The sequence below is a fragment of the Octopus sinensis genome, linkage group LG3 (assembly GCF_006345805.1).
Source record: "Octopus sinensis linkage group LG3, ASM634580v1, whole genome shotgun sequence".
Classification (NCBI taxonomy): domain Eukaryota; kingdom Metazoa; phylum Mollusca; class Cephalopoda; order Octopoda; family Octopodidae; genus Octopus; species Octopus sinensis.
Genome location: NC_042999.1, coordinates 8,121,819 through 8,133,968, shown reverse-complemented (window position 1 = coordinate 8,133,968; position 12,150 = coordinate 8,121,819). Strand labels below are relative to the sequence as shown.

Sequence of the window (12,150 nt, the reverse complement as noted above, 5' to 3'; positions counted from 1 at the left end):
AAACGACATGCTAACACAGATGAACCTTAAGTCGACGCCTGCATTGCAAGAACGTTTAGTTTGTCGTAATTTTTTTTTTCTCTCCTCTGTTCTCCTTCAATTTTAGCTGCAGGCCCCGTGCACAGTATATTATGCTGTAAAACATTGTCAATCGTACAGCAGTACTGATTTGGTTCTTCAAGAGTTAACATAGAAATATTCAATGATTCCTTGATTGCGAAGAGTGTGACACGGAGGAAAACTAAACCTAGACTACAAATGAAAATATTTCATCGTTGTCGGACAAAGATATCGTTTGGCCTTTTTATGAGCAATGATGTTTCAAAGGTGAAACAAAGGTTTTCTCAATAATATTTGGGAAAATTTCACTTTAAAAGAAGTGTGTAATATGTATTAGCTGGATTTTCCATGCATACACATATGGATAGATACATACATACGTGTATAGTTAGATACATATAACCACGTAAGCAATGTTCTTAATCTGGAAGTAGCCTCTTTAAAGGAATGTCATATCGTGGTTAGTGTCCGAAAAGTAATGACTTTAATGCTTAATACTTAATGAAGAAAAACTCCGTGAATATATATTGCTGTCACCGAGAATATATATATTTAGATGCTTTAGTTATGTATAAAATCGTTGGGAGTAAATCATAGATAACAGGTAGAACACCCCACTGTTGTTATTTAGGGGGGTCAGAGCTGCACAGATCGAAATGACCTATGTTAAAAGATGTTAATAAGCGTTTTCCCGTAACCATCCCCTCTTTTCTTGTACCCGGCAGCACCTTTTCTACCATATTATCTAATGATTGATTTTTAAGATTGCCGAGCGTGATCTAGCTGATGTTTCTAGTAGATCAAACAACCATGTGTAAACTAAAGCTAAAATAATTCGCTTGAAGTGGTGGTGGTTGTTGGTGAAGACTGCCTACAGTGAACGAGGAGCGGTCGTTTATTTTCGACGGCATGGATAGACTAACATAAGGCATAAATACAACAAAACCTTGCTTTTTGATATCTTTGTTGGAAAATCTGAAAAGTAAATTTATTTTGTGTACATAGTCCGCTTGATAGGATGTGACAAATTGTATATGATATTTCCAAGTGATTATTTCGTCAGTTTGTAACAAAATAAATCGAAGTAAAGTTTCGAGCAAATGTAAGTCTTATTCGAGTTGATGTCTTTCAATAAATCCACGTCGGCCATGTTTCATGATTGAGTGAATTGGTGCAAGATATTGCAGCGGAAGATCAACTCAGGCTGAAACGGCTGTCAGTGCCTGTACACTTGGATAAATTTGAGAAATCATTGAATTTATTGTATTCATATTCTTATCTAAATACCTTTTCCTCTGCTCAACTTCACACACAACCAGAAACTAATGATGGTACATTCACTTCCTCATCACAAGCCTTTCGGCTACAATGTTTCCATTGCTAATATTGCTCTTGTCGTTTCGACAAACTGAAAATGTCTGGTGCCAATTCATATGTTCCCACTAGCGCAGATTTTATCAAAAAACCCATGTCAATTGTAAAGCAATTATGGAAAGATTTTAAACAGCTCAAGGAATTATTATGCAATCAACAAACTATCCAATAAAACTATTGAGTTGGTCAGTTTTGTTAGTGATACGGACATGAAGAGAATTCAGCTTAATGTCACTGGTAACAGAGTAGTGTGTTGCTTGATGGTACGTCGTACTGCACTCCCGCTGAGTGTTTTTTCGTGTCTAGGTAGTCGTGAGCAGACAGACATCCTATCGACTCATGTTTATCATTGAGACAGAGCTGCATCACGACTAATCATAGGATACTAATCATTTTGAGGAGACTGAAGCAACATGAAATGAAATGACTTGCTGAAGGACACAACACACATCGATTGATCGATAGATGGAGAGATAGACAGACAGAGAGACAAATATATATATATATATATATATATATATATAGGCGCAGGAGTGACTGTGTAGTAAGTAGCTTGCTAACCAACCACATGGTTTCGGGTTCAGTCCCACTGCGTGGCATCTTGGGCAAGTGTCTTCTGCTATAGCCTCGGGCCGACCAATGCTTTGTGAGTGGATTTGGTAGACGGAAACCGAAAGAAACCTGTTGTATATATGTATATATATATATGTATGTGTGTGTGTGTGGTTGTGTGTCTGTGTTTGTCCCCCTAGCATTGCATGACAACTGATGCTGGTGTGTTTACATCCCCGTCACTTAGCGGTTCGGCAAAACAGACCGATAGAATAAGTACTGGGCTTACAAAGAATAAGTCCCGGGGTCGATTTGCTCGACTAAAGACGGTGCTCCAGCATGGCCGCAGTCAAATGACTGAAACACGTAAAAGAGTAAAAAGAGAATATATATATATATAGATAGATAGATACATATATACATACATAGACAGATAGACAGACAGACAGACAGACAGACAGATAGATAGATAGATAGATAGATAGATAGATAGATAGATAGATAGATAGATAGATAGATAGATAGATAGATAGATTAAGAGAGAGATGTGGCTGTAAGCGTGCGTGTGAGACAGTATAGGCGTATGTGTGTTCTTATATGAAATGAAACCAATAAATCTACTTCTCCGATTAAATCGAGCTGGCTTTCAATAATCCTTTCTTAGCAATTTGAGATGATTTTAAAGGCGTTGAATATTTGTCACATAAAAACATTTTCCAGTCCTCTTAATTATGACATGTGGAAGGCGAGTGGCCTAGTGGTTAGAGTGTGATGTTAGATGGATCATAAGACCATGGGTTCACTCCTTGGATAGAGTAATGCGTTGTGTCTCTGAGCAAGGCACTTCACTGTGGGTTACTTTAGATTAATCACCTGTAGTGAGTCCTCGCCTGCGGTTGATACAAAGCATCTCTCCTTCTAACTGCCCTGTACTGGCTGTTTCGATAGGACAAAGGTAAAAGGAGCGAAAGAGTATCTTATTTTTTTATTGCCCACAAGGGGATAAACATAGAGGGGACAAACAAGGACAAAGGGATTATGTCGATTACATCGACCCCAGTGCGTAACTGGTACTTAATTTATCGACCCCGAAAGGATGAGAGGCAAAGTCGACCTCGGCGGAATTTGGACTCAGAACGTAACGGCAGACAAAATACCTATTTCTTTACTACCTACGTGCTTGTACGTATTTACTGAGCAAAAACATCGTGTTTTTGCAGCCGGTAATAAATAAATGTCCAGAAATCGAAAAATGGGGGAGCGGGGTAATTAGAAGAAGAAATGTTAAGGTTTTTTGAAAGGATAAAATGACTTCAGGTTTGGAATCAAAGAAATTACTGCTTTTGGCAAGAAATAAAATATAGAAGTTTTTAAGTATCCATTTTATAATTCCTGAATAAAACCGCTCGTGTTTATATATAAAGGTATACAATCATATCATATTATGTTATATTATAGATATATGTTCTGTTGCTTCCCGGTTTCATTGACGTATAGGTTCCCCACCTGGATAGGACGCCAGTCCGTCTCAGGTGAGCTTCTAGATATAGGAGGAATGAGTGAGAGAAAGTTGTGGCGAAAGAGTCAGCAGAAGTTCGCCATTACCTTCTGCCGGAGCCGCGTGGAGTTTAGGTGTTTCGCTCATAAACACACACATCGCCCTGTCTGAGATTCGAACTCGCGATCCCTCGACCGCGAGTCCGCTGCTCTAACCATTAGGCTATGTGCTATATATTATAAAACACATATAAATACTTACGGATGCCATGAAGACAAGTTCCTTTTGGATCAACTTTGATATGCTTCTCGATAACGCAAGCGACCCGATGCAATTCACAATGGCTTGGGTACAGGGTACCATCTGAGCCACATACTGGTTTACTGAGACCCCAGCAATAATCTTCGTCGGCACACACACAAGTAGAACTTTTGCAAACACGTCCGCTGCGGCAGTCCAAATCATCTTCACAATTTTGAGCTGAAATTAAAGAAACAATAGAATTAAAGAGACAATAAAACTGTATATTTATTTTAAATATAAATATTTAAACGTTTGGAAAAGTCTGTCTTTCCGGGATATAGACATCGATTATTTTTAGGGAAACATTGAGTGATGCTTACAAAAATTAAAACTCGTAAAACAGAAACTTTATATTTCACTAGCAGTATCGCCCGGCGTTGCTCGGTTTGTAAGGGGAATAACTATATAAGCATTTTTAGAGATGTAAAGTATAATAGCCATCTCAATATGGCTAACCACAAGAAGGGGGGGTGTTACTGTAGCTTTTTACGTTCTGAGATTTAATAATAAATTTTTAGAGAGTTACTTCCCTTATATATGCCAAAAATGCATTAAAAATGGGAAAAAATTGATGGTAAATTTTTTTAAATCGTAGACTCATCGTAGACGCGCGCTAATACCCAGAAGGGCTCGATATGAATCACGACTATAAGATACCCGGTTTTGGTTAAACTGCACCGCAAAATGTGGAAGTAGTTAGGAATCTAATTCGTAGGAGACAGACAGCACACAACCTCTCTTTTATATATAAAGATTACTAGGTGTATCGAGTCATCAAAAGGTTTGTGTATCTATAATGGTACAATAAATCCTTAGCAATAATATCTATTAACTCCTTGTTAACCTTCTTTCTCGGTTGCTTATGATTACTTGAGATTTTAGGGGTTTCTAATTACCGATATCGTTTATACCAATGAGTTTAAAGAATTCTATTAGGTTTTACTGGAGTAAAAGCAAATTTATTTGACTAAATGGAAAAAAAAACTCCTTTGGGAATCTTTTTAATGCCTGAACATGCGGCAGTACAGGAAAAAAAAGCTGGTATCAAAATACAAAGGATGTGCGGCTGGAAAGCTTATCGGTCGAAAGCGTCTATTGTAAAGTCGTTCAAATAGACACAAAGATCCAAATAGCGGATCTTTTCGGTTCGAACGGCAGTTTTTAACATAATTTCTAGGTAACTAAAAAAATTTTCAACTTCGTATACTGGTAGAATGTGTTTATAAAACATCTTTTTCTCTTGGCTTTATTGAGTAAATTCTATAGTTTGTAAGATATTTGTTGCTTTTTTTCTTCAATTTCTGCAATTTCAACCAATCAATGACATCTATTGAGGTAAACATTTTGTGCTGTATGAATATGTCCCTCGTTTAAGAAACAGATTGGGTTTATTTACATTTGTGAAGAAAAAAAGATACCCTTCCCCCCACACTTAACTCTAACCCTAACCCTAAAATAGATTGAAATGCAATAGATCGATACTAGGGTCATAATTATGTGTGACAATTTCATATGACACCGCTAGAAAAAACTGCCGTTTAAACCGAAAAGATCCCAAATAGCATTTGAGAGAGTAGTAGAAAAATTAATATTAGTGTAAGTGGCTTCAACTCGGGATTGAAACTGCACTGACCTCTCCATTCAACAAGATCTTCTACACATACACACACAAATGTATGTATTAATTTCTTATGTATACAGTTTAAACCTTAATTGCATTCAACTTCAGCTCCTCTGACCATATCAAACTTTCATTTATTCCTATCTTAGTCTTACCCAAGTACACACCTGGCTATTTATTCCTATCAAGTACACACCTGGCTATTTTCTCAAGACTTTCTCTCTTTTAGAAATGTCTCCTCCGCCTGGAACAATCTCCACTCACGTGTGTTTCCACAAATTTATTCACTCACTAGAATTCTTCGAAAAGATAACGCCAAACTTATCCAGTCATCCCGACCGACTAGAACAAATATTCCTCAGACAGAATTAGTTATTTAAATATTTGAGAACAGAATGTAAACAAATATAAAGAAAAAAAAAGATAAGGAACAAGAATAAAAACGATATGGAGGTCAAGGAAGCAGAAACATAATAAACTCGATGAATTTTTTGTTGTTTCTTCTCTTTCATAATTTCCTCTCTTTCCGTCTACATCTCATAATTCTAAGTAGGAACCGAATGGCGCCAGACTAATGTATTTCACATTATTTAGTACCGCACAAGTGCGACGGTTTGCCAGCTTCGTTAGAGCATTGGTGTTTAGTTACGGCTGTTTACGTTCTTAATTCAAATCTTGTCGATGTCAAATTTGCCTCTCATTATTTCGGGGCAGCAAAAAAAAAAAAAAAAAAATTGAAGTAATTACTGATCAAGTACTGGGGATAGGTATTGGCTTCAAATTTTGGCTCAAGGCCAGCAATTTCAGGGGTGGATGTAAGTCAATTTCATCGCCCCCCCCACCGACCCGCCCACAAAAAAAAAGGATGAAAGACAGAGCCGTCCCTTGAGGCATTTGAACTCAGAACGTAAAGTCGGAAGAAATGCTGTTAAGCATTTTGTCCTCTGCGATAACGATTCTTATTTCTTTACTGCCTACATGGGGCTAAACATAGAGGGGATCGATTAAATAAGTACCAGTTACGCACTGGGGTCGATATAATCGACTTAATCCGTTTGTCTGTCCTTGTTTGTCCTCTCTATGTTTAGCCCCTTGTGGGCAGTAAAGAAATAGGTATTTCGTCTGTCTTTACGTTCTGAGTTCAAATTCCGCCGAGGTCAACTTTGCCTTTCATCCTTTCAGGGGGTCGATAAATTAAGTACCAGTTGCGTACTGGGGTCGATATAATCGACTGACCCCCTCCCCCAAAATTTTGGGCGTTGTGCCTAGAGCAGGAAAGAATGTATGAAATTGAATAGATTATAATAATTCAATCTAATAATTCAATGCTAAACGTGTACTGAAAGTCTAACCGGCCTACATCCGCGTAGATGTGTGTGTATGAGATTGCATACACACACACACACACACACATATATATATATATATATATATGTATATATATAAATTCTTCAAGGCGGTGCCCCAGCATTGCCGCAGTCTAATGACTGAAACAGATAAAAGATAAAAAGTAGGAGATATACATATGTGTGTGTGTGTATGAGCCTGAGTATATGTATATGATATGTATGTGTATATATATATATATATATATATATATATATATATATATATATATATATACACATATATATGTGCGTGTATATATATAGTTGAAACTTATAGAAAAACAAAAGACGAAGAAAGGTTTATGAACAACAAGCAAGTGTATTAGTTTGACGGTTGGGAAAATGAAAAAAATGTCTTTTATGTTTCGAGCCTACGCTCTTTAACAGAAAATAATAAGAGAAAATAAACAGAGAAAGAAGGAAAAAATACTTGTAGATTTCAGCGGTCAGTGTGTATATGTGTGTGTAACACTGTCAATTATGTAGGCGTTAGATAGCACTCCTGTATCAAGGAATATGATGTTGGTGTGTCTATGTTTGCATTAGTCACTTTTGCAATATACTAAACCCGTTCACACACGCACGCACGCACACATACGCATGCATGTATAAACACATACACACTTACACATACATACATAAACAAATTATTTTTTGGGAACTATGCAGAACCGCATTAAAAGCGAGAAAATACAAAGAAAGAAGAAGCGGAATTTTGCGTAGCATGGGAATTGTCGTCAAAACCGTTTTTGTACGATTTAGTTGTTTCTAAAATCTAAGAAAAAAATCCTTCAAGAAGAATTAGGGAAGTCTAGGGATTTGGATATTAAATTATTTCTGTACGAGGTGTAGAGTAAAGAAAGTGAATTGCATTTACGTAGAATGTTTGAAAGAGTTTAAGACCGGATTGTTTTAAGTTAAGAAGAAAATGAAAAGAGAAGTTTGTATCTCAAAGGGAAACCCGTTTATAAAGCCAGGCTGGATATTGGAGAATGTAAATACAGGAATTCTTGTATGTTGGTTCCAGATTTTGGCACAAGGCCAGCAATCTATAGGAAGTGGGTACGTCGATTACATCGACCTTAGCACGTAACTGGTGTTTGTTTTATCGACACTGGAATGATGAAAGGCAAAGTCGACCTCGGCTGAATTGGAACTCAGAACTTAGCTGACGATTCTGCTAGTTTGTTACCGTGGAATTATTTTGTATTAGTTGAAACAATTAAAGAAAACCAAAAACATTTTCATTGCTAGAATTATGTGTTATTGAATATAAGTTTACTGTTTTCTATGCGGAGGCGCAACGGCCCAGTGGTTAGGGCAGTGGACTCGCGGTCGTAGGATTGCGGTTTGGATACCCATACCGGGCGTTGTGAGTGTTTATTGAGCGAAAACACCTAAAGTTCCACGAGGCTCTGGCAGGGGGTGGTGGCGAACCCTGCTGTACTCTCTGACAGCAAATTTTTCTCACCATTTCCTCCCGTTTCTTTTGTACGTGGAGACATTATCAGACATTATTTGAAATTTATGAATTCGAATAAAAGAGAAACTCGAGTTAATATTTCTCAGAAACTAAAACGTCAGTCATTAAGTAGAAGTATTGTGGAGGCGCAATGGCCGAGTGGTTAGGGCAGCGGACTCGCGGTCGGAGGATCGCGGTTTCGATTCCCAGACCGGGCGTTGTGTGTGTTTATTGAACGAAAACACCTAAAAAGCTCCACGAGGCTCTGGCAGGGGTGGTGGCGACCCCTGTTGTACTTTTTCGCCTCAACTTTCTCTCAGTCTCTCTTCCTATTTCTTGAGTAACGCTGCGATGGACTGGCGCCCCGTTCAGCTGGGGGAAACTCATACGCCACAGAAACCGGGAAACCGGGCCCATGGGCCTGGCTAGGCTTGAGAAGGGCACATAAATAAATAATAATAAGTAGAAGTATTTATCGAAGACAACAAGGTTTTGAGAATGGAATGTACGAGTTCAATGCCAGCTTATAGCAATAGGGAAAGTTAAAATTAACTAAGAGATAATAATGTTCGTTGCTTATTATGGTGGTAAGTTATGTACAAGGGATTATCTACGAAATATGTTTATGTATAAGCTTATGTTTGTGTGAAAACTAGAGACACCTAGTTATATTAAGCGGGAAATTTTAACGTTCAGCAATCATAAGAATGTTTAAAGAAAGGTAGCGAGTTAAATACGATGGAGGAGACAATTGGTGAAGTTCTTTAAAAAGTTTTAAGTTAATGCAACGAGAAAAGCTGTTTTTCGATAAGACAAATTAAAAGCATTAAATTGGAAATTATAAAGAAGAGATTAAAAATAGAAGAAATGGTAAAAAAATGATGAAGAACATGCAGATAATAGAGATTAAGAATTAGCGGGAGAATAGAATAGGTTTATATTAATTAAAACGAGAATAACTTACACATATTTACTCTCTTTACTCTATTACTTGTTTCAGTCATTTGACTGCGGCCATGCTGGAGCACCGCCTTTTTTAGTCGAGCAACTCGACCCTGGGACTTATTCTTTTTGTAAGCCCAGTACTTATTCTATCGGTCTCTTTTTGCCGAACCGCTAAGTGACGGGGACGTAAACACACCAACATCGGTTGTCAAGCAATACTAAGGGGAACAAACACATACACACACACACACACACACACACACACATATATATATATATATATATAAATATATATATATATATACATATATACGATAGGCTTCTTTAAGTTTCCGTCTACCAAATCCACTCACAAGGCATTGGTCGGCCCGGGGCTATAGCAGAAGACACTTGTCCAAGATGCCACGCAGTGGGATTGAACCCGGAACCATGTGGCTGGTTAGCAAGCTACTTACCACACAGCCACTCCTGCGCCTATGTTTACACACATGCATATAAGTGCACGCATGCGTAACTTAATGAATTGAAAACTGGCAAAAAGCTAAAACAGACAAAGCAGTAAAACAAGGAAGTTATGCAATGAACGCTTCTCTCACTCTTCACTTCTCTTCTAACGTTATTTTTGTATTACTCTTGTTTTTATTATTTTTTATTGAAGACGTCGCACCGTATCCAATAATGTGATGTTGTAGATTGAAGATATTATGTCTACCGGGGGTTTCGGTTTGTCAAGGCACAACACGGACCTCAGACAGACAGTACTTTACGCAGTACGCGTGCAGGTCCAAGTAAAACCGACTTTTGCAAGACACCAAGATTGTAGGGTATTTCTAAAATGTCCGGATATTTTTTTTTTTTCAGGTTGGGTGCTATTGAATCCAATGCTCCGATAACAACAGGGACGACCTTTACGTTTGGTTCTCGCAGTTGTCACATCTTGGCAACCCCGATTCTCAGGCCTCCATATTTGTCAACTTTTTCTCTTTCTTTCATGACAATTTGTTGATCTCATGGCTTTGCCACGTCGATTATTAGGCGTTCTTGTTTGTCCCTCCTAAAGGTTACCATATCCGAGTTACTGCGCACTAACCACCTTGTCCGTCTGGAAGTCAAAGTCTCAGAGGATCTTTACCTTCCCGTTTTTGTGCATTACCTTTCCCGGTGTATGTTGGTATCAAGCACCCGTAACCTCGTATCCATACTTGTCTTTCATTTCACTGTGCAAAATATTGTCCACCTCCAGGATCCCAATGCACGTGGACCCATCATAATTCGGGTCTCCTATTCGCTCTCCGTTTGGCAGTTCTATGCCCTTATAATCTACTCTCCCCCGCCCCTCCCCCCGCTTCAAAGTAAGCACCACACACTTCAAGCTCCCGAATTCCATCCCTTATATCCTTGCTGCACATTTGCACAGTTTCAACCAGCCTCTCCATTTCAGGCTCTGTTTTTGTGAACAGCTTCAAATCATCCACGAAGGAAAGGTGGTTGAGAGGAGATCCATTCTTTCTCAGCTCATAGTGCTACACGTTGACTTAGCGTAGAACTACAGAGAGTGGGATGAAGGCTGTAATAAATTACCAAGGTGAACACGAATCTTCCTGAACAATACCTCTTTTGATTGTTTACCTCGGTTAAGTGCAGGCTGTTACAGGAAACACGTGCTTTCCAAATAGGCATGCCGTTCTTGATCATATGGTCTTGTGTACAGTAAGGCCGCTTGCTTTCCCTTCATTTTTGGAGATATTAGGTACATCACATTCCTTCCGCCCCTTGGCTGAATTTAGCGAAACTCGATCTGTTGGAAGCATTTGGAACAGACTACCATGACTCGATGACACTAGATTGTCAAGAGATAAAAGACCAGGAATCATATTCTTTGAATTTGCTAATGGCACCGATGGAATCACTCGTGTGTCTGTAGAAAGTGCGAAGTATAGTATTTGTGGAGCCAAACAGAATGGTAGATGATAAATTTGCTATTTAAGTGGAGGCGAGTGGTTTAGTGGTTAGGGTGTCAGCATCATGATCGTAAGATTGTGGTTTCGATTCCTGGACCGGGCAACGCGTTGTGTTCTTGTGCAAAACACTTCATTTCACGTTGCTCCAGTCCACTCAGCTGGCAAAAATGAGCAACGCTGCGATGGACTGGTGTCCCGTCCAGCTGGGAGGAGGGGGCGACACGTACGCCAATGGAACCGGGAAACTGGGCCCATGAGCCTGGCTAGGCTTTAAAAGTACGCATTTATTATTTTATTTTTAAATTTGCTATTCATAGTAGGAAAATAAGGAAATTGTGTGACGAAGTGAGAGAAATCTTGTGACTTGTTTTCGATTGTAATATGGATGAATATACGTTCAAAGAATCTTTTAGGGAATCAACTTGGAAACGGATCTTTGTCCGATTCTCCTGTAAAGCTGATGAATTCTTCGTGATATAAATCTACTCCAACTCTGATTTAATATTATGAAAGTGGTATAATATATGAAGCATTGTGAAACCGAGTTGAAAAAATTTAGAATGCCATTAAATAATTATGCTTTTTTTTCCCGATTCATCAGGGAAGAGGTTCACCAATAAGCTTCCGCAATAAAATTGTCTGCAAAGTGAGTTTGTGCATTATGAATCAGCATTATCTCACAGTCCTGAGACCGCCTATTCCCGTATAAACAACAGATGCAGTGAAGCAGAGACTAAATATACAACCGGCATAACCTGGGCTTTCTCTTAATAAATACTTGTTTAGAAAAGCAATTTACACACGGATTTACGGTACACACCTTTGTCAACTGCCCCATCAACTATGTAAACATATATTTACTGGTTTACATGCATATCCACTCAAAAGAATATCTTCATATACTTATGAGAAAATATCTGCATAGATAGGCACAGGAGTGGCTGTGTGGTAAGTAGCTTGCTAACCAACCACATGGTTTCAGGTTC

At 38.5% G+C, this 12,150-nt stretch overlaps 1 protein-coding gene across 2 annotated transcripts in view; it reads right to left on the bottom strand.

Annotated features, from left to right (window-relative positions):
- LOC115209404 (follistatin-related protein 5-like) overlaps positions 1-12,150 on the bottom strand; it is a 409,770-nt gene that overhangs the window by 130,057 nt on the left and 267,563 nt on the right. For both annotated transcript variants that reach the window (XM_029777801.2, XM_036500843.1), the window contains one exon: positions 3,746-3,964. In XM_029777801.2, the coding sequence (XP_029633661.1) occupies positions 3,746-3,964 (219 nt within the window). The remainder of the gene's footprint in view (positions 1-3,745; positions 3,965-12,150) is intronic.